At 41.7% G+C, this 27,361-nt stretch overlaps 1 protein-coding gene across 3 annotated transcripts in view; it reads left to right on the forward strand.

The window, feature by feature from the left end:
- The window catches only part of MORC3 (MORC family CW-type zinc finger 3), a 39,231-nt gene that overhangs the window by 5,148 nt on the left and 6,722 nt on the right, over positions 1-27,361 (forward strand). The window contains exons 1-14 of one of the 3 annotated variants that reach the window (XM_053916934.2): positions 729-3,385; positions 3,507-3,579; positions 6,030-6,162; positions 7,069-7,282; positions 7,826-7,974; positions 9,461-9,608; positions 11,662-11,790; positions 11,997-12,116; positions 14,804-14,901; positions 18,914-19,018; positions 21,039-21,161; positions 21,270-21,344; positions 22,496-22,541; positions 23,617-23,786. In XM_053916934.2, the coding sequence (XP_053772909.1) occupies positions 6,131-6,162; positions 7,069-7,282; positions 7,826-7,974; positions 9,461-9,608; positions 11,662-11,790; positions 11,997-12,116; positions 14,804-14,901; positions 18,914-19,018; positions 21,039-21,161; positions 21,270-21,344; positions 22,496-22,541; positions 23,617-23,786 (1,409 nt within the window). In that variant the 5' untranslated portion in view covers positions 729-3,385; positions 3,507-3,579; positions 6,030-6,130. Of the gene's footprint in view, positions 1-728; positions 3,386-3,506; positions 3,580-6,029; positions 6,163-7,068; positions 7,283-7,825; positions 7,975-9,460; positions 9,609-11,661; positions 11,791-11,996; positions 12,117-14,803; positions 14,902-18,913; positions 19,019-21,038; positions 21,162-21,269; positions 21,345-22,495; positions 22,542-23,616; positions 23,787-27,361 lie in introns of those variants that run through there. The other 2 variants (XM_053916933.2, XM_053916936.2) reach the window with 2 other exon arrangements.

Consider the following 27,361-nt stretch of genomic DNA (forward strand, 5'->3'; position numbering starts at 1 on the left):
TTATCCATTTTTTTAAAATTCTGTTTTATTGATTATGCTATTACAGTTGTCCTGATTTTTCTCCTTTTGCCCCACCTCCACCCAGCACCCCGCATTCCCTCAGGGGATCCCCTCCACCATTGTTCATGACCATGGGTCATGCGTATAAGTTCTTGGTTACTCCATTTCCTATACTGTACCTTTTTTATTTTTTAAGATTTTATTTATTTTTAGAGAGTGGGGAAGGGAGGGAGAAAGAGGAGAGAAACATCAGTGTGTGGTTGCCCCTCATGCACTCCCTACTGGGGACTTGGTCTGTCCTGCAACCCAGGACAGATGTGACTGGGAATTGAACCAGCGACCTTTGGTTCTCAGGCCAGTGCTCAGTCCACTGAGCCACACCAGCAAGGGCCCTATACTTTACTTCTTAATCCCCTCTCCTCTTCACTCGATCTCCCACACACCCTCCATCTGGCAATCATCCAGACACTCTCTGTATCAGTGATTCTTTGTTCTTGCTTAGTTTTTTAGATTCAGTTGTTTTGTATTCGTAGTTTTTATCTTCTTTTACTTAAGTAAGTCCTTTTGAAATTTTATATAATAATGGTTTGGCGATGATGAACCCCTTTAGTTTTTTTCTTGTCTGGGAAGCTCTTTATCTGCCCTTCCATTCTAAATGATAGCTTTGCTGGGTAGAGTGATCTTGGCTGTAGGTCCCTGCTTTGCATGACTGAATATTTCTTGCCAATCCCTTCTAGCCTGCAAAATTCCTTTTGAGAAATCAGCTGACAGTATTATGGGAACTCCCCTGTGGGTAACTAACTGCTTTACTCTCACTGCTTTTAAGAATCTCTCTGAATCATTAATAACCTTTGGCATTTTAATTATGATGTGTCTTGGAATGGGCCTCTTTGTATCCATCTTGTTTGGGACTCTCTCTGCTTCCTGGACTTGCATGTCTATTTCCTTCACCAAATTAGGACATTTTTCTTTCATTATTTTTTCAAATAGGTTTCCAATTTCTTGCTCTTTCTCTTCTCCTTCTGACACCCGTATGTTGCAAACGTTGTACCTCTTGAAGTTATGCCAGAGGTTTCTTACACTATCCTTATTTTTTTTGGATACTTTTTTCTTCTTGTTCTGATTGGTTGTTTTTTGCCTCCTTATGTTCTAAATCATTGGTTTGATTCTCAGCTTCATCCACTCTACAGTTGTTTCCCTGTAAATTGGTCTTTATTTCAGTTAGTGTATCCTTTGTTTCTGACTGGATCTTTTTTATGCTGCTGAGGTCTTCACTAAGTTCCCTGCGCATCCTCATAACCAGTGTTTTGAACTCTGCATCTGATAGATTGCTTATCTCCATTTCGCTTAGCTCTTTTTCTGGAGTTTTGATCTGTTCTTTCAATTGGGCCATGTTTCTTTGTCTTGTTTTGGCAGCCTCCCTGTGTTTCTGTGTATTAGGTAGAGCTGCTCTGACTCCCTGTCTTAGTAGTGTGACCTATTGTAGTAGGTGTCCTGTAGGGTCCAGTGGCACACACTCCCCCACCACCCAAGCTTAGTGCTAGAGGTGTGGCCTTCATGTGGGCTGTGCACACCCTCCTCTTGTGGTTGAGCCTTGGTTGCTGTTGTCCGGTCAATGGGAGGGATTCACCCAGGCCACTCAGCTGTAAGGATTGGCTGTGACCACTTCCCACCAACCTTGCCCTCTGTGAAGGATCAGCTGTGCAGGGGCAGGGTAGCAGTGGTCTGTAGATGACCACTGGGTGTGCTGGCCCTGGTGTTTCCTGGGTGGTGAGGGCCAACATCAGCCCTCACTGTGTTTCGCCCAGGGCCACCCTGCCCAAGCTGTAAGGCAATTTGAGATGGCTGCTACTTATGATGGTTTGGAGATTCCTAGGTGAAGCCAAGCTCTGCATCTATCTAGTTGCTCTTAGTGCCAGGCCTGGGGCTACTTAGCAAGAGGTATGGGGGTGGGGGTGCTGGGGCCACCTGTAGCTTGTTTGAGAGGATTTAGGAAGTTGTGAAGCAGAGCCAAGCCATTCACATGGAAAAGTTGCTGTTAACAGCTTGGGTAGGCCCATAAGTTGGGTGGGAGAGAGCCTCAGGGATTCTCCAGGGCAGAGCAAATGGTGTTAGCCAGGTTGATGGAGTCACAGAATGTCACCTATGTGCCCCCTTTTTGGCTCTGCAGGGGGGAGGAGTGGGGGGGTGGTCAGAAAAGGGACAGTGGCCTCTGCCCACCTTTCTGTCTGGGAGAAAGCTGTCGTCCAGCTCCTGCCTTGATGCCAGACACTTTAGGTCCTCCCTGTGTCCCAGTGGTGCCCTTCACACTGCTGTCTGGTGCTGGAGCTCTGAGGGAGTGAGTCTGAGTAATTACTGTCTGTGCTGGGTCTTTAAGAGGAAGTGTTTGAGACTTCAGAAGTTTCTTCCACTGACTTAATTCCCACCGGTTTTTGCAGCCAGAAGTTATGGGGACTTATTTCCTGGCCCTGGAACCCTGGGCTGGGGTGCCTGGTGTGGGTCTGGCACTCTTCGCTTCTGAGGTATGCCTCCCAGATTTTTATCCACATAATGGATGTGGGACCAGCCCGTTTAGCATCTGCAGCCCTCCTGCCAGCCGGGACGGTTGTGGTTTCTTTAATTACGTAGTTGTCATACTCCATTCAGCTTGGTATGTCGGTTCTAAGTGGTGGTGGTTCTGTAGTTCAGTTGTAATTTTGATGTGGTTACGCAAGGAGGTGAGCTGTGTTTACCTCTGTTGCCATCTTGACCAGAAGTACTGAAGAAAGTGTCGATGAGTGAACTATTTCGTTGATTAACAGCCTTATCTTCCAGGAATCTTACCTTTTGTGTTATATTTGCAGGTATATCCTGAAGCAAGCAGCTAGGTTATTTTTTACTTGATCTCAGCGTTGTCTAATGCAAGGACAGAAAATTATATTGGTTTATGCTAAACAAACAAACAAAAAAAGCTTACATGGCTGAAAGCTCTTCCGAAAAAGGGTTTATAGCCAGAAGAGGACCAGAACCTGGGTGTGAAGTCTAAATGAGCAGCAGCAGGGCCGGCTGGGAAAGACAGACATGTCCACGGTCCTGGGGCTGGTGGGCGTTATGTTTGGGTAAAACAGAGTAAGTTGGTTGGGAAGAGTTTACAGTGCCTACAGATGAGGGGTGTGGGGTAGGAAAAGGTGTGAAGCGGGGTGGGGTGAGTTCCCAGGCCAGGTGCACAGCCAGTAAGGAAGAGGTGTTTCTGTCTTCTGAGCCATTGTGGGAAGCAGCCCTGAAGCTTCACGTCTGAGCAGGATGCTGTGGAGCCTGGTGGTCCTGACCGAAGGGGACTTAAAGCTCCAGCGTACAGTCCGGAGCGTGGGCCGTCTGCTGTGAGCTGGCCCCAGCTGTTGACTGGGTACTTTCTCTCACTCTCCTGTGGTACTTTATTTAGGGCCTCTCAGAATTTCTCTTCTCTCAGTTTCTGTCCTGAAAAGTAAGACCTACCTGAATTTACATGAATGCTTGGTTCGTTTCAGCTTTGCCCGAAGTTTTTACATACAAATTCTACTAGTCACACGTGGCCATTCAGTGCAGTTGCTGAATTAATAGGTATGTAAAATTAACATTTCATATGTAACCTATTGCTTGCAATTGAAGTTTTAAAAAAACTTCATTGAAAAATATTCTGTAAATGTGCTTTTTGAAAAAACAAACGTATCTTGAATGATAACATGGGTAAAGGTTGAAGGTTACTGAGTATGATAGTATTCAAATGGATGTCAAATTCATCACTGTTCCATGTTTCCTAAACTACTATCAAAGTATTTTAATTTGCTAAGTTAAGAAAGCATTTATTTGAAAATATTTTTATTCTGATTATAAAAGAAACAGACCTGCAAAAAATGAGGATTACGTTTTTTGATAGTTGGGAAGTATTTAAAACACAGTGGATTCCTGTTTCTGGTGTTAGCGAAGTAGGAGGATTAACGTTATGTTGGAGTCGTGGTGATAAATCTGTGCCCGCGGTAGGTAGAAGGACCAGCCGTTGGGTTGCAGTTGAACAGTGTCGAAATGAATGTGAGAGGGGGCCAAGGCAGTGATCAGGGTCACGTTATGGGTCACGATTTTGGGGGGGAGATTGTGCCCATGAATTTTTATTTAAGCCTGTGTTTGACGGACATAATGAAGGGAAATTATATTCTTAGGTATTCTTACAAGTACTTTATTATTTTTTTAATTTGTTGATTTTTTTTATTTTTTAGAGAGAGAGGGAGGTGAGGGGGGAACAGAGAGAAACATCGATTTGTTGTTCCACTGACTGACGCATTCACTGGTTGCCGCCTGGGGATCAAACCTGCAACCTTGGTGTGTCAAGGGGATTCTCTCCCGACCTGAGCTCCTGGCCAGGGCACTTAGATATTCTTTAGATTCTTTACCAACGAAGGGCCTAGTTTAGAAAGAAGCAACTTTGAGCACCCTTCTTTTCTTTGGCATAGTGAGATTTTTCCAGTCTCCCAGCTGACATGCTCTTCAGGTATTCTTTGGTTTTATTTTGTTTTGAATCCTCACCCGAAGATATGTTATATGTTTATTGATTTTTAGAGAGAGAGGAAGAGAAAGAGAAAAACATTGGTCGGTTGGTAGCCTCCCGTACACACCCTGACTGGGATCGAACCCACAACCTTTTGGTGTGCGGGAGAGTGCTCCAACCCATCGAGCCACATGGCCAGAGCCAGGTGTTTTTTAAAAACCCTGAGTGGATGTGCTATAGCTTTGCAGCTCTTCACTGTCATTCTTTTTTTATGGGGACCCAGAGAACCTCCCCAACCTGGGGTGGTGGTTCTCCCCGTACAGTGACTCTCCAGCTTTCTGCTGGAGCGTCAGAGAGCCACTGTGCTCTGGGTGGCCGTCGGAGTCTAAGGTCTGTGGTCAGCTTTCCACAGGTGGTTCGACTTCGGTTGTAGGCTGCCTTACGGAGGTAGTGTGAGAGTCATTGTTTGTATTGCAATAACTGGGGTATTCAAATGGATCTTACAGTTCACAGGTTAATTGTACTGTAGGTACTGTTGAAAAATTTTTAATTTTTTTGATGTATTCCTTCGTACTTACCTATGCTGAGAGAAACAAGGTTGCTAAAGAAGGGTGTTAAATGGAGGGTGAACAGAGATCATTGAAGTGTAAAAGCCACCAGAGATTATGGCTAGATTGTTTCTAAAAACAAAATATAAGCAAGTAAATGTGGAGAGCTGATTGTCGGAAAGCAGTTCATGAATGGGGCAGCATCCCACCTAGCACCTAGAAGGGCCCTGGAGGGGTAGTACGCAATGGAAGGACTTGATGGGAAACCAGGTGGGGCAAGGGAGCTGTTAGTGAAAGAAAAGAAAAGATTTGCCGGGGCCCACCTTTGGGGAGTTCCTGCCCTGTAGAGTGCTAGCCTGTCCTTCCATGTAGGGGGATAGAGAGGGCCCCTGGGGCAGATCGCCTTCCTGGGGCTTGACCAGGGGATCCTGGGCTGGGTAAGCTTAATTAAGATCTCGCTTCTGGGAGAGGCTAAAACTGCAATTAAACCAGGTACTAAAATCGAGGTTTGGCATCATGGGGCTTTAGTACAGAGACACTATTTTGGGCCTGTGGTTTTCTCTTTAACAATTGAAAAGGGCCACGATTTGAGGAACTCTGGGGAAGGTAAACCTTCATCTGCAAATGCAGCTTAGCAGGAAGTGCTGCTGTTCTCTCCTTTGTTCAGCAGCCACGGCTGGTTCTTTGGGCAGAAGACCTTTTTATCCCAGTTATCTCTGCAGTACAGTGACTCTTCCCATTTTCACACTTCCAGTGTAGCGACCTTCGCTCTGTGTGTAGTGAAGGGAGGGCTTTGCGGGGGCAATTCTGGGGCCCACTTTTCTAGTTTCACGTTTTCATGTCTTAGGGGTTCCTAACATCGCAGCTTTTTAAATGTCCTTAAAATATGTTCCTCTGCTGCTTGTTAAGGAGCTGTTCTGAACTAATTGCTCTTTTTCAAAAATGCAAGCTCAAAATTTCTCAAAACTTTTCTTCCTCAGATAATGCATACGATCCTGATGTGAATGCTAAGCAGATATGGATTGACAAAACAGTGATAAATAACGACATATGCCTGACATTCACTGATAATGGGAATGGGATGACTTCAGATAAATTGCATAAAATGCTAAGGTATGTACAAGTGTTGCAGGTCTGAAAGTCACTGTTTTTACCTAAGTCAAGGGTTTCGTGTGTCACACTCTTGCCCGTGGTTTTTGTTTTTTAAACATGGGCTGCTACTCGCACAGTGTGCTCCATTCCTTAAGTTTTCTGTTACCTCCGACTGTTAGGTTATTAGGTGGTCACTGCCATTCTTCTCATCACTCCCCGCAGCGTCTGGCTCATCCAAAGTTCTCCCATTTTTTTATAGAGTTGTAGCACGTTGATATCTGTTACTTGTATCTTAGTGTAAATTAGCTTTAACCAGTGTTTCCAGTAAGACTTCCACTTGGGGTGGAGGGTAATTTCAAAGGGATTCTTTCCCTTTGAGGAAGCAGCATAAAATAGTCATAAGACCTCGGGCTACAGGGTCACAATATAGGATGTCAGTATGACACCAAATGTGCCTGAAACGAAAACGAAGGTACTTAGCACAGGTACAGGGAGACTTTGGTAGCGGAGGCCTTTCTGCTGTTCCCACAATACTCCTTATGGAGCCAAAAAGTCAAGGCAACCCCAGTGTGATCATACGGTGATTATAACTGTAGGCTTGTTGAGAACAAGAGTCATTCACGCTTATAGGAAGAAATTTCATGGGGTGCAATTTCAGGGTCCCAGGGGCCCCAGTTATGACTCAGCCACTTAGCCAGGATGTGCCAAGGAACGAGCTCCTGTTTGGTGTGTGTAACCCACCAGACTTGGTTTCCTTCCTTCGCAGGTGTGAAAACACGTTAAGGTAGATTAGTTCGTCACCTAAGATGACACATCTAGGAAGGATGAGGCCAGCACACAAAACCAGGCTTTTTATGTATTATAGTTTTTGAATTAAAAACATGAAGATTGTATGTATTTATTTTCAACATCTCTTTTCTTTTTTAGCTTCGGCTTCAGTGACAAAGTCACCATGAATGGTCATGTCCCAGTCGGATTGTATGGGAATGGTTTCAAGTCAGGTTCTATGCGTTTGGGTAAAGATGCAATTGTTTTTACCAAAAATGGAGAAACCATGAGTGTGGGCTTCTTGTCTCAGACCTACTTGGAAGCCATAGAAGCAGAACATGTTGTTGTCCCAATAGTGGCATTCAACAAACACCATATCCTTTTGATTTTGGTATGGAAACTAGAAACTCCGAAGAAATAATGTGAACCATTCTGTCCTTTTGCCTTTCTGCAGATTCTTGTTTTCCATCACACCTTCCATTCCAGCTCCTGCTTCTGCTCCTGCCCCTGCTCTCTGCCCTACAACTGTGGCGAGGCGTCTGTTCCTCTACTCTCTGGGAATCGTGCCACGGGAGTCCTCACCGTTAGGCGGTTGCATTTCATACTGAGCTTCCTGTAGCCTTCCTCTTTATTTCAGTCTTATTGTGGTCTAATAAGACTTGTGATCTGGCTTGAAAGTTTCCCTAATTGCCATGACAAGCAAGATATCTTTAGGAAAATGTCTTCTGTGTAAACACATTTCAGATATTGTTAAATTAGTTAGGGATAAGAAACTTGCTCATCCTTCTGGGTATTCATTTGAAATGAGACTGTCATTTACAACTTAGGAAATTATTTTTCTGTTGAAGCCTGAGTTGGCTTCTATATTGCTGTTGTGGAAATATGTTGTTGGTCTAATTCTTTAACTTAGGATATACGACAGATGATTAACTTAGTGGAATCGGAAGCAAGCCTTGCTGCAATTCTGGAACACTCTCTGTTTTCTACGGAACAGAGTTTGCTAGCAGAACTGGATGCTATTATGGGTAAGAAGGGGACAAGGATCATCATTTGGAATCTTAGAAGGTAAATACAGTCTTCGGCCAGCTGCTGAGCACTGGGGAAGTTAGGTGCTCGTGCAGGAGTGATTGTGTGGCAGGCCCCCATCGGTGGTTACACAGAGTAGAAGTGCATTGGACAGGGCTTGTGTTCTGGCATAGTCGGTGGTGTGGCTTATCCAAGGATATTTTATTGAGACCGCTTTGGCTTCAATGGAGATAATTACATGTTACTAAAAATAAACTTCCTAGCCCTGAGGTTTAGTCTCCATAGTACTCTATTCTCTTTGTTATTCCACCCGTTTCCTCAAAACAAACAAATAAATACATGAGACAATAAAAACCCAGCTAACTTCCAACTTCTGTAAGTTAAAAAAGAAACCTTTGTTCATTTGGTCCAGGACTTAAAGCCAAACATGATTTAGCATCTGGTAAGAAAGGTAATACAGATGAGATTAGGTGTTGCTGAGATTTGTAGTTCTTTATCCATGTGGTGAGAATGAGATCCTTTGCAAATAGAAGTTTTAAAATGTAGGATGAACTTGTAATATTGAGAGATCTAAGACATACTGAACCATAGGAATAAAACATAAATAGTGGTAGACATAAAACCTTTAAATCTGGTGCTTTTCTGACTTCCTGTGTCCCCTCCCCCCCCTTTTTTTCACTTTTGCTTCCTTGTCCTGCCCCCAGTTTTTTTTAATTTAAACTTTGTATTTTAAGGTAGTTATAGAGTCACGTGTAGTTGTAAGAATGATAGAGATCTCGCGGACCCTTTACCCAGTTTCCCCCATTGGTGACGTCTTACAAAACTATAGAACAGCAGTAGTATTGATACTGACATTGACACAGTCGAGATACAGGACATTTTTGTCACCACAAGGATTCCTCAAGTTGTCCTTTTATGACCAGAACCCATTCCCTCCTTAATCCCTGGCAACGTCCAACATGGTCTGCATTTCTATGACGTGGTTATTCCAAGAGTGTTACATAAAAGGAGTCTCAGTGTGAAGCCATTTGTGATGGGCTTCTCTCATTCAGCGTAAATCTCGGGAGATTCATGCAGGTTCTTTTGTTTGGCAATAGTTTGCTTCCTTTTTCTTGCTTAACACTAGCACGTGTGTGGGTGGAGCCCAGGGTGTGCAGCCAGGCACCTGCCGAAGGCCATCTGGGTTGTTCACAGTTTTTGGCTTTTACAAATAACACTCCAGATATTTGTATACAGGTTTTCGTGGGAATACAGTCTTCATTTTCCTAAAGTAAATGACCAGGAGTGTAACTGATGGGTCGCAGGGGAGTTTTATGTTTAGTTTTTTAGGAAACTGCCTGAATGTTTTTCAAAGTGGCTCTGTTATTTGGCCTTCCCACCAGCAGTGTTTGTGAATACAGTTTTTTTACATTTTTCTGGATTCCTTTCCTTTCATTTTATTTCTTGCGTTGTTTTGTTAAGTAATAGTATTTTGTTGCTTGTTTTGAAGTTAAATTTTTGCTCCTTTAATAAATTATTTTTACAGCTACAAAGGTGCAACAGAGTTTGATTTTGATAAGGACAAATATGACATCAGAATCCCAGAAGACTTAGATGAGACAACAGGGAGGAAAGGGTACAAGAAACAAGAGAGGATGGACCAGATTGCCCCGGAGAGTGACTACTCCCTGAGGGTAAGTATCCAGCTCTCCTGTGGACGTGAGAACATCACAAAGTGATGGACATTAGGCTGTGGGCTTCTGTTACAGCTGCTGCGATTGATCTCTAAGTGAAAGTATCTCAGACAGGAGCCAACTACTGAAATTTCCCAAGCACACTGCTGTGTTTTCACTTAGAAACAGTTCATTGTGAAGGCGTCAGCTCTGACAGCGTCTGTAGTTCTTCCACTGGGTGGTTCTACTTAAGTCGGCCAGACTAGGACCAGTCTAGTCTGTGACGGCCACGTTGATGAAGCAGTCACCACTACCGAATTCAGAGTTTCCCTTTTTTTATTTTAAAATACTCTAGAATACACATGTATTGACTCCTAAAACCATAAATTATATGTAGACTAGAGATAATGTACATTAATAAAATTTTGTGATAAATCTCTCTGAAATTGGACCCTCAAAATGTTTTTGAGATTGAGGAAATTAATAACCCAGTGTAACATTTGACATTTACAAGTTTACCATTTAACTTTTTGTTAGCAATTAAAGTGGTAGCTGTTGCTATTACTTGATATACCCCAGTGTGTTATTGAAGTGTGTCCTAACTGTTCAGGAGACCTTGTTCTCAAATATGAATGATTCTAGAGGCAGCCCGAGTAGATGGTTTGGCTTTAGTGTATCACAAAGTACAGCCTTTTAAAATATCATGAATCACTTTATAAATGCCAAAGCACCACTTGATGCTGTTGAAATCAGGAGGCAAGAAAAACAAGTAAGAGATCAAATTTTAGTGTTGCAATGAACCTTTCATCTATCCTTGAGTTACTCTGTTCTTCCGGTGGAGATTTCTGGTTCCTTGGAGTTAGGCACAGAAGAGCATATTTTAAACATTTTTAAGGATGCAACATTTGGTCAAGATTCTAAAGTATCTAAACTTTCATGCATTAAGAATTGAGAACATGTTCAGCCCTGGCTGGTGTAGCTCAGTGGATTGAGTGCCAGCCTCTGAACCAAAGGGTTGCTAGTTTGATTCCCAGTCAGGGCACATGCCCAGGTTTCGGGCCAGGTCCCCAGAAGGGATCGTGCAAGAGGCAACCACACATTGATGTTTCTCTCCCTCTATTTCTCCTTCCTTTCCCCTTTAAAAATAAATAAAATCTTTAAAAAAAAAAAGAATTGAGAACACATTTACAGTATTAACGCTCACTTTTGAAAAAGTGCTTTGTTTGTCTACCCTGCATAAGTATTGGTGCATTATTTATAATTTTTCCTTTTCAAACGTACCTGTCCATTTTGCTTATATTACATTTGCTATTTGTCGAAATAAAATTTATTGATGTTTTTAAAATCATAGCCATATATGTACTTGACAGTCAGGAAATACAGTCCTTTTTTGTACATGTATACTTTAAAAAAAAAGTTGATTCTGGAAAGAGGGGAAGTGAGGGAGAAAGAGAGGTAGAGAAACATTGATTGGTTGCCTCTTGCATGTGCCCTGATTGGGGACCAAACCTGCAACCCAGACATGTGCCCTGACAGGGAATGAAACCCTCGACCTTTCAGTTTGTGGGATGACTCCCAACCAACTGAGCCATATTGACCAGTGCCATGTATACATTTTTAATAAATTAAAATAAGATCATACCATACATGCTGTTTTTTAACTTTTTTCACTTAACATAGCAACATAGGTATTTTACTGGTTATAGGATATATGTTTTTAAAGATTTTATTTATTTTTAGAGACGGGATGGGAGGGAGGGAGGAAACGTTAATATGTGGTTGCCTCTCTAGCGCCCCCTACTGGGGACCTGGCCCACAGCCCAGGCATATGCCCTGACTGCTAATGGAATCGGTGACCATTTGGTTCATAGGCCGGTAATCAATTCACTGAGCCACACCAGCCAGGGCTTGGCTTAGTATATTGAGTTTATTTTTAGTAAACAGTGTATATATATTGTATATTATTTTATTGAAGAGTTAATGGGTCCTTTATGACAGTAAGGTGTTAGTTTCTTAAATACATGTGTAAGTAGTGTTGAACAAATCAATAGGTAATTGTTTTATGTTTTTTCAGGCTTACTGCAGTATATTATATCTAAAGCCAAGAATGCAGATCATCTTACGTGGACAGAAAGTGAAGACACAGCTAGTTTCAAAGAGTCTTGCTTACATCGAACATGATGTTTATCGACCAAAATTTTTAGTATCCTTTATTTTCCTTTTTACGATGCCGTGTAGAGCTGTATTAGGTGTATTTACCTACCCCCTTTCTCCTTTTCTCTTGATACTGATTCTAATCCTTTCTAACTTTGCCCTTTTTCCTGCACTTTTGGACTCTAAATAATGAAATAGAAAGGAGGATTTGAAGGGAGTGAGGTGATATGTTCAGAATTTTCCTTAACATTTAAGACTAAAACAGTGAGAATTACTTTTGGATTCAACTGCAGAAATAAAGATCATTATGGGATAATGATGTATCACAGAAATAGACTCATCAAAGCTTATGAAAAAGTTGGATATCAGTTAAAGGTAAGCTGAAAATATCCCTATCTTTTATAAAAGTTAGAATAACTTGTTATTGGGACAGATGTGAAATACTGTGCTTTTACCTAATGACATGTTAGTGTTTTTAATAACATTGGCATGGCTCTTGAACTTAGAATATTTCAATATTAATTCCTCATTTGGTCCTCAATAATCTTATGAGGAGGACAGAGTATTTTATCTCTGTTTTGCAGGTGAGGAAACTGGGGCTGAGGGACTTGCCCCGGCCTAACGATGAGGGTGGCTCTCCGACACAGATGCACATCTCTGACTGCATTTGGTTGGAGATCCCTGCTTGTTTCGGGCTGGAATGAAATCACTGGTTTTAATTAGTGCTGACTCAGTAGCGTGAAAAAGTAGTATCTGGTAGGGGGTTGCCTTCTTGGAGTCAGTTCCTAAATACAGTAGAGCCTTCCTTCCTCCTAAGCCACATCCATCGTGGAATTCAGTTCAGGACGATAAACACTGTCCTCTGTCAGTCTGCTTGTCCTTTACATGTTTTTGCGGAACGGTTTTTTTTTGGTGGGGGGGGTGCGTGCTAAGAATTCAGTGATAAAATCTGAAAATCAGCTTTGTTAAAGGTTTTAAACCTAAGCATGTTTTATTTTCCAGTTCTGTGATTTCATTTTTGATTCGTCTTATTTCATCTGAATTCTTTGTAGAATGACATGAGCTCTACACATGTGACAGTGTGAGCTCATCTTGAATGCACTACGCGTCTTACATGGTGTGAGCCCAGAATATCGCATTCTTGCAAAAGTAAATGAATTTTGTTGGACTTCTTGTAACCTTTAATAATTTTAGTCACCAGATAAATCTAAAACTCTGATTTATTTAAAAATGCTAGTTTTCATTTATAAGCAGAATAGTAATTTTCACCAGAAATCTTCTGTAATTGAGGTTTCTGAATTTCACTGGTAATTGGGAATGCATTTTGGTAATAGGCCTTAGATCTCCAGTGCTTTGGGATTCCAAAGAAATATTATATCTGCTACAGAGTATAAATTCTTTTTCTTTTACCACGTACAGATCTGACTTAAGAGACATAGCCCTTTTCCCCACACAGTTAAATTTGCAGATGTATAATTTCTGGTTAAGCTTGATCTTATAAAAAATAAGCTTTTACAACCAACTTTTAATGTTTTTCTTTACCAGATGATGGGCTGGACCTAGTATTTTCATTCTGTGGATTCAGTAAACATAAATTAAGTAGGTGTCAGATAGCGGCTATGATTTCTGATGCTAGATGCTCAGCATCAAAAGATAATGTGCAGAGCATGCCCTTGGAGCTCAGGGTGATCAGGGAAGTGTACACCTTGGAGCGTTGGAAAAGGCTTCTTGGAGAAAGTGGTAATTGAGATGAGTGTGGTGTTGGGAGGTCTGCAGGGCTCTCAGGCAAGAAAAGAATGTGTGCACAGGAAGGGGAAGAAGCATCTGAGACGATGACATCATTGAGGGCGTCGTGCTGGGCTGTGCCCTGCTGTGCCCTGCTGTGCCTGGACTGGGGATAAGTGGGAAGTAGGGTAATGGGAGATACAGGAGGGTGAGGCTGAACGAAAGTGAATGTGAATTACAAATTGAAGGATGCTGTGGTTTGTAGATGCAGAGCCACTTGATGGTTCTTAATAGAGTAGGATTATGATTAGATGTCTGGTTTCATCTACAGGGTGGGGCAAAAGTAGGTTCACAGTTGTTCATGTGGAAAATAATGTAAGTTATAACATAAGAATAAACCCTGTTTTGCATACACAACTGTAAACTTACTTTTGTCCCCCCATATACTTATATTTATGAAAATTTTTATTTTGTAAACTACATACTCTTTGACTTTGTATGTAGACTCAGAAGTAAGCTACAATTGTGAACAAAATACACTTGATAATTATACATAATCAGAATGTGACTCATGCTTTGGGTTCAGTATTTTAGCTAGCAGCATTTAAAAAGCAACTAACTTTTATTGATATAGGTTTTTATTTTCATTGCCATTAAAACTTACTTTGCCATTTCATGCCATTAACAATGTATAGCCCTGGCTGGTGTGGCTCAGTGGATTGAGTGCGAGCCTAAGAGCTGGGGGGTCCCCGGTTCAATTCCCAGTCAGGGCACATGCCTGGGTTGCAGGCTAGGTCCTCCAGTAGGGGGCGCTCAAGAAGCAACCACACATTGATGTTTCTCTCCCTCTCTTTCTCCCTTCTCCTATCTAAAAATAAATAAAATAAAATAAAATAAGACAAAAAAAAACCCAACAAAAAAAAAACAATGTGTAGCTTTGGATAAATGACTAATTTATCTGGCAAGGTTAGGGGATATTATGTGCCAAAGCCTGTGCTAGGCACTGTGGATATAGAAATGAGTTCGTTGTGGTTTCTGCCATCTAAGCAGTTGATCCCAGCAGGAGGGGGCTTTTTTCCCTCGTATAAAATTGGGGGCGATAGCACTGGTCTGAATGGGTAGTTGGCAGCAGTGCGGTGGCTTTGGAGGAAAGCTCTAATGTGTTTAGGGATCAGCTCCCGGGAAAGTGAGTTACCCACCAGATGCTGTTTTTCAGTCTGAATTTCAGGAGGTAAAATATGGGAATATGTGTGATACAAATTGTAAACCTTTGTGGAAGGGTAATTACTTTGAGTGTCACATCTTATGCTTAAAACACCAATTTCATTTTCTTGCAGGCAAACAACATGGGTGTCGGAGTAGTGGGAATTATAGAGTGCAATTTTCTGAAGCCAACTCATAATAAACAAGATTTTGACTATACTAACGAGTACAGGTGTGTTGCCTATTTAAATTTATTACTAGCGTGTATTTTGGAAATACTTTCATAACTTTTTCTAAGCTGAATTTTTTTTATCTTGTGGGTGTTTTTATATTGTAGAACATTAGAAAAATGGATAGGTGAAAGAGGCTTGCACAGAAAACACATTTAAACACTGCCTTCCATACTAGGAATTATATACTACAAGTAGAAATACATTCTCCTGCCTTTACTGATGAGGTATTTCTGAGATTCTAGAAAATAAAGGAAGTTCCTACATTCTTGGGGTTGCTGGAAGGCGGACCTGTCCCTGAGCGGGTCTGCCTACGGCCAGCCAGTAGCGTTTGGGTTCTTGACTTTGTGCAGGAAAGATTACACAACATGAGTGCAGGTGATTTTTAGAGGACGTTTATTGCAGCTGGGGGCAGTGAAACAAGGAAGGGCCTAGGGTAGATGCAGCAAGAGGGGCTAGGTTTGGAAATGAACTAGGCTGGGCTGCTCTGGCTCACTGAGAAGTCAGAGAAAAGAGGGCCTTGAGGACAGTGTGCTTTTAGTTAGGAAGTCTTCATTTCAGACCATGCTGTGTGGTTACTGTAGGTCTCTGAGTTTGTAAGGCCACCCACCTCGCAGGCCTCCCCTGTGCTTGTCAGGTTTAGTATGTGGCCCTTTTTTTCATCCACAACTAGAATAGTAGAAGGTGTTTTACTAAAAGGGGTAAAGAAGGACAGTAGGTGTCCAGAACTAGCTGATACAAAAGAGAAACTGTTACCTCTAGGTTTAACAAGAGTAGACAGAAAAGGAACTGGGAGAAGGCCCCCTACCCCTGAAGTCAGAGATTCAGACCTTTTGGAGAGGTCATGATAAACACAGGAACAAGCTCCCTGCCTGGCCAGTGCTGGTCTGTACCACGGCCTCCTGTTACCAGGCACTGTAGTGGCTGGGGCTGGGTTGTAAAGATCTGTCTTCTGAGGCTCTGGGAGAACTAGAACTGGTCTCTGTTGCTGGAGGACCTCGCCCCAGCTGTGCTTTGGGGCGAGGTCCCAGAGCACAGCTGGACTCCTCTGGGAAGTTAATGGCTCCAGCCAAATGGTGATAGTGGAGTCCCAGAACAGGAAAGGCTGGTGTCCAGTTGTCACCCAGCAGGGTTTAACATTGATCAGGCCGACAAAGGATAAATGTTTACAAGATCAAACTCTAGTACCACAAGACTGAGCAAGGAAGACTGGATTTGGGGTGGAGGGATAATAAATTGATAAGCGAGACAATCAAGAAGCTCAGTGTTTGTTCTTTGATAATGTTAACAGTCTATAAATGCCTGGCAAGACTAAGGAGATAAAGGAGAAAACAGATACTGTCAATATCAAATGAAAAGGAGGACATTGCTGTAGGCCCGCAGACACAAAAACTTTACCAAAGGGACAGATAGCATAAGCTCTAATGGTGTGGCTCAGGTGGTTGGGCCTAATCCGCAAAGTGAAAGGTTGCTGGTTAATTCCCGGCCAGGGCATATGCCTGAGTTGCAGGCATTAAACAGTAGATTGTGTTGTAAGATGGCATGGGTAGTTTTTAACATTTAAAATTTAATGTTAGTCATCACACTGGTGTTAAAAAATAGAAAACTTGTGGTTATTTTCACTGGTACAGAAAAAGCACTTGATAAAAGCAATACCCATTTGTGATTTAGGAAAAAAGATGGACATTTACAAAACCAGTAACAGAAAGGACATAGTAAAAATGCAGTTATTTACAAGTACCAGTACATAGAGTATTTACAAAAAAGCAGCAAGCTTCATTTCAAATGGTGAATTATTGATCACCCACCAAGAATGAGAGTAAGATAAAGATATCAGCTGCTTACCCTCATCCTTGAGGAGAAGACCAATACAATAAGGCAAGAAAAAAATGAAAGGTATAGAAAGTCCAAAATTATCTGCTAACTGGAATTAATAAAGGAGCAAGTAATGTACAGGGTCTGGCACAAATTATGTCCCTTTTTTATTACAAAATATTTTAATATAAAATCATAAGCATGTAATTATGTAACATAACAATATCACACTCAAGCACACCAGATTACATGTTAGGTGAAATGTTCAAATTAAAACTATAAATTATTACCCTGGTTGGTGTGTGACTCAGTGGATTGAATGCTGACCTGCGAACCAAAGGGTGGCTGGTTCAAGTTTGGGTCATGGCACATGCCTGGGTTGCAGGCTGGGTCCCCAGTTGGGGGCATGTGAGAGGCAACCACATATCAATGTTTCTCTCCTTCTCTTTCTCCTTCCCTTCCCTGCTTTCTAAAAATAAATAAAATCTTTTTTAAAAATCTGTAAATTATTACACCCATATCATTACCCTACCAACCACACTCAGGCAGGCATTACTTCTGCCAGACCCTGTGTATATTATTCTAAGATAAGAAACACTCAGAAATTACCTGTATTTCTGTATACTAGCAACAACAGGAAAACAACATGAAATTTTTAAAAAATCATTTATAATAGCATCAAAAAAACAAGTACTTTGGAGTAAATAAAACATGGAAATATGTCAGCACTCTGAAAACTGACAACATTGTGGAGTGAAATTTAAGGAGGACTACCAGGTTCAGGAATGGGAAGACTGGGTATTATAAAATGTCCATTTTTCTCCAAAACAATTAAATGCAATTCCAGTTTGAAAAAGTAAAACCCAGCAGGTGTGTGTGGGTGTTGGTAAGAGTGACCGGCTTATTCTAAACTTTATGTAGACAGTCAGAAGGCCGAGATAGTTAAGATAATCAATAAAGAACAACAAAGCCAGAGGACTGACACTATTAAATCACACTTACAAAACTAAGAATGTGGGTATTAATGAAAGGATAGACAGTCTAGTGAATGGAGTAGAGAAGCCAAAAGACGACCCCCACTTTCCATGCACACGAACACCTGATTTATGACAAAGGTCACATTCAAGTGTAGTGAGAAAATGACCACCCTTCCAAATATGCCGGGTCACTTGGCTCTCTGTATAGATAATGTAAACTTCACCTTCTACTTCTCAAGTGAAGCCAAAGGTCAGTTCTAAATGGATTGTAGACCTGAGAAAGGCAAAAACAAAATGGAAACAATATTTCTATAGTCTTTAGTTAGGCAGAGTTTTTTGTTTTGTTGTTTTTTAAATAAGACACAAAAAGAATTAGTTATAATGGGCAAAAATGGAAAAATTATCTACAATATAAATAAAACAGCAAATGTTGGCAAGTGTGGGGCAGTTGGAGCTCTCATACATTGCTGGTGGTGTGTGAAACTTGATTTTTGAATGCTGTTATGCTTTGTCACGTAAATGCCCACCTCGTGACCCTGCAGAAATGAGTGCAGTCTCACGGACTGAGGAATAGAGGTGGTGAGAAAAAAGCTGAGGAAGAATCGTGGCTTTAGTCTCATTTATCTCAGTAGGTCCCATTGATTTCATTTTTAACATCTTATTGTGGGGCTTGGGGTGGAAAACACTATACAGTATAAGGATGATGTATTAGAGATTGTACACCTTAGACCTATATAAGTTTATTAACCAATGTCACCCCAATAAATTCAGTTTTTTAAAAAACATCTTATTGTTTGAGAATGAAGTCTTAATGTGGGACAGAAGCTATTTGAAGTATACCTGCAGGTAATGATTGTGTACTTTCATAAACCAAAAGTTTGAGTTCCGATTTGAATTGAAGCTTATAAGGGTGAGGTTGAAATTCAGAGTGCCTGTGGTTCTCCCAGTAATTGCTTGACAACATGCTTTCACAGCAGGGGTCCCAAGTACCATTTTGTGTCTTATTTCCTAGATGATCCTGGCTCTGTGCTCTGCTCTAGGAATTGAGGTCCTCCTAGAAAAATTGTTACTTGTTTTAATTAACTGTGCTTTTGGAGTCCATCCTCCCTCCCCTAGTGTCTACATGATCATTACTAGTTGTTTGTGCTTTCTCTGTTTGACCAAAATTTAATCTTTATCATTCTTTTCCCTTAAGTTGATTTTATATTTTAATTTTTTTGAGGCTTACAATACTAGCACTAGGAGAGAAACTGAATGATTACTGGAATGAAATGAAGGTGAAGAAAAACGCAGAATATCCTCTAAATTTGCCAGTTGAAGATATACAGTAAGTATACATTAAAAATGCCAACCCACTGTAATATCAAGATGTGTGATGCTGGAGGGTATAGTGATTGTACAGTGTTCACAGTTGACTCTAACTCACTGTAAGAAAGAAATTCTATAACTCAAATCAGCATATGGTAAAATGAACTGATGAGTATATATGAGGTCTGTCTGGAAAAAGTCCAGCCGTTTTTAATACAACAAGAACGGTTTGTGCAACATCAATGTAACCCGGCAGCCCAGGAGAGTGGACTGGAATGCGCATGTGTGGACAGTGATGACTTCACTGTACTATAGTCAGTGGGGGCAGTAGACGTTGTTGAGTGAGCATGTGTACTGTGTGGCCATCTCATCCAAAATGACTGAATGAGTAGAGCAATGAATCTGCGTCAGATCTTAAGTTAGGCTTGAACATTCCTCTGCAGAAACTATTCTGATAATTCAGAAGTCAGCAGCTATGGGCACCTGGTGATTGGCAGCTGCATCAGGACAACGCGCCCGCTCATGCATCACATCTCAGCAGAACAGCAAATCACCCAGGTGACTCAGCCCCCTACAGTCCAGATTTGGCACCCTGCGACTTCTGGCTTTTCCTAAAACTAAATCAACTTTGAAAGGGAAGAGGTTTCAGACCTTTGATGAGATTCAGGAAAATATGACGGGGCACTTGATGGAGATTGTGAGAACCGTGTGAGGTCCCAAGGTGTCTATTTTGAAGGGACTGAGGCATCATTGTCCTGTGTACAACGTTTCTTGTATCTTCTTTAATAAATGTTTCTATTTTTCATAGTATATGGGTGGATACTTTCTGGACAGACCTTGTATACATTTATATGTAGTCACAGAAGATTCGTGAAACATTATTTACTCATGTGTTGTGGGTTATCATTTATTTCATTTTAAAAACACATCTTGACCCGTTAAATTAATTTCACAATCTATTAAGTTGCGTCTCATAGTTTGAAAAACCCTCGTCTTGTGTTGTGGGATCGTGAGTGTAAAGTTAGACTTGAGTTTAGATTCTAGTTCTGCTGCTTAAGTCACTGTGACGTTGACTTTGTTACTTGGCATCCTATAAGCTTCCATTTTCTGCTTTGTAAAATGGAAACATTAATAGCATTTACCTCCTAGAATTGTATGAATTAAAAGATAGGATGCCTGACAAGCATTCAGGAACACACTGAGCACATGGTAACTGTCCTGTGAATGAGTAATAACTATGCTGCTGGGAGGGTGTTCCAGATATATAATGAGAAACAAAGATACAACTCAATGTGTTAATTCCCCATTGTATTTTTGTGTGTATGTATATACACATGCATAATGTAACCTCTTGAAATGGGTGTATATTTACTTTATAAACTTCCAGATTGTTTGAAGTTTTATATAATTGCGTAAGTGCATTTTTGTAACCCCAGATTAAAAAGTTATTGGCATTAAGGTGAAGTCTTCATTGTTAAATATGTCCAATATCAATTCTTCACAGGATCAGTGTGATTTTTAAATGATAAAAGTAAGAAAGTGTTTTCTAAACAAAGAATATATAAATTTTAGTTATTCAGAGATGTGTATAATAGAGAGTAAAAGTATAATACAATTATGAAAAGTTACTTAAACTGTGTAATACAACAACTTGTCTATTTTCTGTACCTGCATGGTTTATTTTGCTAATAAATATGTTAGATTTGACATTGCAGGTGCTAATATAAGATTCAGAGCAAGGCATTTGAAATATTTTGAGTTGAATTTTTATTATCATAGAACAAATTTAAGTGTATGCTATGAAATAATACATTTAAGTCATTTTACTTAAATTGGCCTTTCATTTTTAACCTTTTGTAGGTAATCAAAATTAATTGTTTTGGTTTAACTTGCTGTACACAGTAATAGTGTTGTCACAGAGTTTTCAGGAACAGAATTAAGTAATAGGGGCATTTTGTGATGGAAATGATGTAGAAAATCTAGTAGAAGTGTATTTGGCATCCATGTTTCCAAGCTAGTATCTTATTGTTTTGTCGTAGGAAACGTCCTGATCAGACATGGGTTCAGTGTGATTCCTGTCTAAAGTGGCGAAAATTACCAGACGGGATAGATCAGCTTCCAGAAAAATGGTATTGCTCCAATAACCCTGACCCACAGTTCAGGTACCATATAGTTGGCAGTGCCCTTTTGGAAAGGAGGAAATGCTGTTCATGATGTATAGATGAGTAGACGCTGGTGACCTGTTATTCCCATGTGATTTCTCTGATTAGAAATTGTGATGTTCCAGAAGAACCTGAAGATGAGGATTTGGTACATCCCACTTATGAAAAAACCTACAAAAAGAAGTGAGTGTTGTGTTAATGTGCGGCGGGAAAAGAGTGAATGCCCGCATCCTCCACAGCGGTGTCTGCAGTATTAGTTGATGCCTCCAAAATAAAGCTTGTCCAGTTGACCTTTGAGCAGCGTGGGCCTTAAAGGCACCAACCAACCCCCCACATCCTACTCCCTTGAGTCAAAAATCTGCCTGTAACCATAGTTGGCCTTCTTCGTATGAATCTGCAGATGGGAAACCCAGGGATGCAGAGGTCTGACTGTATGTTTATTGAAAACAATTCGTGTGCAGGAATACCCGTCCAGGTCAAACCCATGCTGGTCAGTGGCTGACTGTACAGCTGAAAGACTGAGACCCCCCCCCAAAGGATTTTGATGTGGAGTGCGTAACAGCAAGTGCTTTTGTAAAACAGTTCATGCTGTGGATTCCTGCTTTTTTCCCCACCTGCTGTTTATCGCTGTCCTATATACAAGATAGTTTGCATACAGAATAGGGTATCTTTGGGGGTCACACACCCCGCCAAGTCATAAGTGAATACTGCCCTTGATGAGCTGACAGTCTTACAGGCGAGGTGCAACACATGTGTTACCACTTTGAAGCTGGCGAGTGCCGTGAAAGGCGCTGTCCAGTCCTGTCGGGAAGCCCAATTGGAGAGAGAACTTCAGGCCTGGGGACGGTGAGGACAGGGGTCGGGGAAATTCACCAAGGACGTTTTGTAGTAGGCCTTGAAGGTAGGATGAAAATGTACAGGGAGCAGCGGTATGTTTACTGGATTACCCGTGTGAGTGGGCACAGTGGGGGGTGCTGGAGAAGCTGGGCAGTGAGTGGTGGTCGGTCAGCCTTGGGGGACTTGCGGCTGAACCAAAGGCTGAGTTCACTAAGAGCTTCCGGGCAGTTTTAATTTACAATGCACTGTTTTTTCAAGATAAATCCAGCAGGACTGGAGTAAACAAGCCTGTGGTTTTCCCATTCAAAGGCCTGGAAACAGTGGGGATAGAAAATTGGAGGCCAGTCAAGGTTAGGGTGCTACTGAGAGAGGAGGTGGAAAGTGTCCCCCACCTAGCGACTCCCCTCTGATTGTAGTGAACACATCGTTGCAAGACAGAATGGACAATGATAATGAGGTAAATGTAAATGTTTTTGTCGTCTTTTTTTTTTTTTTAGAGACAAGGAAAAATTCAGGATCAGACAACTGGAAAGGATCCCTCAGGTAATTCAGCTTTTTCCCTTTTGTAGCTGTGTCTTATACTGGGTGGTGATTAACTTAACAAGTATTTCTAAAGCTTAGGAGTTGCATAACAAATTGAAGTTATCTTGTTCATTCAGTACCTGTGTTCCTCTCTGTTAAAAAATTTGATTTTTAGAGCGAGAAAGAGGAAGGGGGGCAGAGAGAAACATCAATTTATTGTTCCACTTATTTATGCATTCGTTAGTTGATTCTTTTTTTTTAAGATTTTATTTATTTATTTTTAGAGAGGGGGGAAGGGGGAGAGGGAAAAATTAATGTGTGGCCACCTCTCGAGTGCTCCCCACTGGGGACCCAGTCTACAACCCAGGCATGTGCTCCGACTGGGAATCAAACCAGCAACCATTTGGTTCACAGGCCGGCGCTCAATCCAGAGCCACACCAGCCAGGGTGTCATCGGTTGATCCTTGTATGTGCCCTGACCAGGGGTCAAACCTGCTGCCTTGGCCCATTGGGACAGAGCTCTAACCAGCTGTGCCGCCCCACCAGGCTCCTCTTATCACGTACCCTCCTTGCCCTCATTCCCAACTCTGATTTCCTCACCCGACAGCTTCATTCAGACTGTTCAGTTTGATTTGGTTGGACATCTTCTAAGGAAAGGCAGACATTCTTTTAAGAATGCTGTTGCTAGGCAGTCAAGGAAAAGTTCACAAGAACTCCAGGGAGCCTAGTTCTAGCACTAGCCTGGACCAAAGCGATAGTGTTTTCTTTCTCTTTGTCGACCACCCTCCCAGGCTCTTTTATTTCTGAACCCTCAACGGTGTTAAGGAGCCATTTCTGAATATGTGACTAAGTGATCATTCTTGTGGTTTTGGTCTGCTGCAGATGTGTATGTTTGCTTATAATTAATGTTGAAATGTTTTCTTGTATAAAAGCTTAGAGTTTGGGGGTGAGAACAGAACTGGGGAAAAGAATAGTGGGCCTACTCTGGTTTTTAAAGGCAGTCTCTTTATGACTAACTTTATTTCTTACAGAAAAATAAGTTTGTGTTTTGCGCATTAAAAAATTCCTTTATGATCAATTCTTCCCCCTCTAACAGATTAATGCTGAAATGTTGTTGCGGACACCTCCTTTGTCAAGTCAGAGTTTTTCATCCGTGAAGGACAGTGTTCCAAGGGGACATCTTTCAGAAGCAGCAAACTCGTATGTGACAAGACTTGTAAATAATCATCATCGTGGGTCACCCCAGTTGGAATCCGAGAGCAGCAGGTCAGCGGCAGAGGTGTGGTTTTCCTTTGGGGGAGTGAGTAGGAAACAGAGCCTTTGTTTGGCACTTGTGTGGCAGTGATGCAGTTCTAAGAAATTGCTGTTTATGGCAGAAATTGCTGTGTAGGCAAAAAGTCTTAAGGACAAGTGATTTTGCTTTTATTGTTTGTTTTTACAGCCATTCTTTGTTGCTTCTCAAAGAATCAAACATCACATCAGACATGAAGAGTTTTAAGTAGACTCACTGATACCCTGATAGCTTAATGCACCTAGATATACCTTTTATATCAGCGTCAAAATTGAAGTCCCAGGTATTCCACGTAAATGTCTTGCTGAAATCCCATTAAAATGTTTGCCACTTTCCAGGGATTAAAGAAATAATAAAATCAGTGGAGATGTTGATTCATTTCAAGTATTTTTTGAGTATTCTAGGCCAGATGTTAAGGATAAGGAAATTACCCTTCCTTCATGGAGTTTACAATCTAGCAAAGAATCTAAGGATGGTAAATGAAAACATTTTACTTTTTCCTTTGCTGCCTCTTCTGTTTTTGCAAGTTGATTCAATAAACCATTCTGTTGAGAAAAGTCAGCTTCCATCTTTAATTTGAAGAATCATCTACCCAGGTGTGTCCAACCCTTTGGTCTCTGGGCCACACTGGAAGAAGAAAAGTTGTCTTGGGCCACCCATTAAATACATTGTAACATGTAATCACAAAAAAAATCTCGTAATGTTTTGAGGAAATTTACGATTTTGTGTTGGGCCACACTCACAGCCATCCTGGGTCACATGTGGCCTGTGAGCTCCAGGTTGGACACCCCTGATTATACCTCATAAATGAAAGAAAAATGTTGTCGGCATCTATTGTATGCCCAGGACTTTTAGCACCTAAGAGTTTCAAGTCTGGGAAAGAGGTTTCGAGAAAGAAACTCAAGGTCTAGTTTTGGTCTCCTAAAGTTTCATTTCTTTGGTATCAGATGAATCCAGCTTCTGTTGTATCTAGGAACGAAGTTGAATGTAGGATCTGTCGACTGCCTGCCAGGCATCACCTGTGGTCCCACCATCCTGTCAGCGTTCCTGCTGAGAATGTCCAGGTTCAAGCCTTCTTGATTTTTAGGGGTTCTGCAGCAAATGTTAGAGAGGCTTTTACAGTGGTACTTCTGGGCTGGCATACGGGGTGCTGAAGACCCAGGTCCGTCTGCTTCAGCGGCTTCATCTTTAACCAGACCACCAGCAGCTGGAGAGAGAGCAAGTGACTTTGCTTTTATTGTCTACTCTTACCCCACCCTCATTAACGCCACCTACTTAAATCAGTTCAAAAACACTGTTTATTGTGGGATTTGGTCATGTCACCTCTTTGAGATTCTCTACAGTATGGACATTTCTGCTTTTAAGATTATCAGTGTCTAAGTAAAGAAAAACATGAAGTAGTTAACAGTATGACCTTATAATATCAAATGTGACGCATAAGTTCTTAGCATACCCTGTGGCATGCTGTGTAGTTTGGATAAGTGGTGGGAGAAGGAGTGGGAGGAAAGGCGGGAGTGATGGCAGAGGGGACAGTTTCCTCTCCTGACTGGAGTGATCGGGGAGGCTTCATGACGAGGCGGGCCTTAGGTCCCGTCGGTTCCTGAAGTCCTCAAAGTGCTGCTACTCTGTGCGTGTGGCCCATTCAGAGGGACTAGAAGGAATACAGGTGAGGAAGGAGCATATTGCTGGTGAACTGGTGGGTCAGACTGACTACACCTGGTGTTTATTGTGGAAAGAGAAACAGTGGAATGAGATTCTCGGACATAGTGAGGCCAGTTTTCCTGAGAGGTTTTGTAGCCTTCATTAAATTTTCTAAGGGATTTTTGTTTTAATCCTCACCCGAGGATATGTTTACTGGTTTGAGAGAGAGAGAGAGAGAGAGAGAGAGAGAGAGAGAGAGAGAGAGAGAGAGAGAGAGAGAGACATGAGTGTGAGAGAGAAGCATTGATCAGTTGGTTGTCTTCCCGCACGCGTTCCGATTGGGAATTGAACCCACAACCTTTTGTTGCACGGGGTGGTGCTGCAACCAGCTGAGCCACCCAGCCAGCACTCTTCAAGGCATTTCTGACCTCAGGAAAGATCAGAAGTAACCGACTTCATGCATCTGTACATCAAGGAGGATGTGTTGTAAAATAGTTTGCCGTTTGTAGCCCACATTTTGGAGACTTGTTTTGAGGCTAGACTGTGCTTAACTAAGAACTTGTATGAATTTTTTTAAAACAGCCTCCTTCATATTCTTGTTTTTTTGTCATACAAATGGTTCCAGACAAAGTCAGAAAAAGTAAAATTGGTAGTTTACAGACCAGAAAGGATGGAATTTATTTTTAAAAGTGACTGTCATTAAAATGGAAAAAGAGAAAATTTTCATTAATTTTTAAAGCATATATTTATTTTCAAATTCATAGAACCAGAGTTTGTGGAAAGACTGACTAAATTTAGGTCTTGACAATGACAAATAGGAATATGCCTGGTAAGAAAAATTATAGGGCGACTCCCAGTTAACTGATTACCTCCAGACATCCCTAGACAGACCATGAACTTGGAGCACCGGGTGCTTCTGAAGGTGAATGGCAGGGCTGAGAGCAGGAGGCCTGTTTGGCAGTCTGAGGAGGAGCAGGTTCCTGGGCTTCTCCTCCTCTCGTGTGTCAGGGGGTGGGGAAGCAACCTGCTGGGGTGGAGTAAGGGTATGCAGAATGGGAAGTCAGAAAACCAGTGGGGGAGGTAATGGAAGAAAGGCTGAATTTCACTAAGTGTGCAGCATGATGTCCAGGGAAAGCACTGTTCCAAGTAACGGGAAGTCGTGAAGTCTGGAACACTGGGGAAAGAGTTGTTCTCAGAGAGGAAAACAAACACGTGTGCAAAAGGCCAGGGTGGGGGCGACAGAAAAACTGCCTGGCAGGAGGAAATGGTTTGTGGAAGGTAACTTCCAACCTGGAAGTCTGTAAAACCAAGCCAGTAAACCCAAGAGGTAAATAAATATACTTTTATCATGTAAAATTACGTATTTTTTATGTCCTGTGTATGCTTTCTCAAGATTTTACTGGAGATTGTGCCCCCTTAATAGGAGAAAGTAAGCCCAAGAAAGGAAGATCTTTCCTTTTTTTTTTTTTTAAAGATTTTCATTCATCTTCAGAGAGAAGAAGGGAGGGAGAGAGGGAGAGAAACATTACTATGTGGTTGCCTCTTATGTGCACCCCCTACTGGGGACTCAGCCTGCAACCCTGGCAGGTGCCCTGACTGGGAATGGAACTGGTGACTCTTCGGTTCGCAGTCAGGCGCTCAGTCCACTGAGCCACACCTGCCAGGTTGGGAAATCTTTCTTAAATGAAGGAAACCTGAGGTCTGACACACAAGGCCCAGATAGCAAACTAACACAAATATCCTCTAAGCGGGGCAAAAAGTAATCAGAGGGGTAATTCACAGGAAACCAAGCAAATGTTACTGCAGGGAAGGTGGTTTTACATGAAGGGATAGGGCATACTGGTTTACTTAGTGCTCGCCTTCGATCGCTGAAGGATGGAACAAATCGCAGTGGGAAAGAGGATGGAGT

Source organism: Desmodus rotundus, chromosome 2, assembly GCF_022682495.2.
Source record: "Desmodus rotundus isolate HL8 chromosome 2, HLdesRot8A.1, whole genome shotgun sequence".
Classification (NCBI taxonomy): Eukaryota; Metazoa; Chordata; class Mammalia; order Chiroptera; family Phyllostomidae; genus Desmodus; species Desmodus rotundus.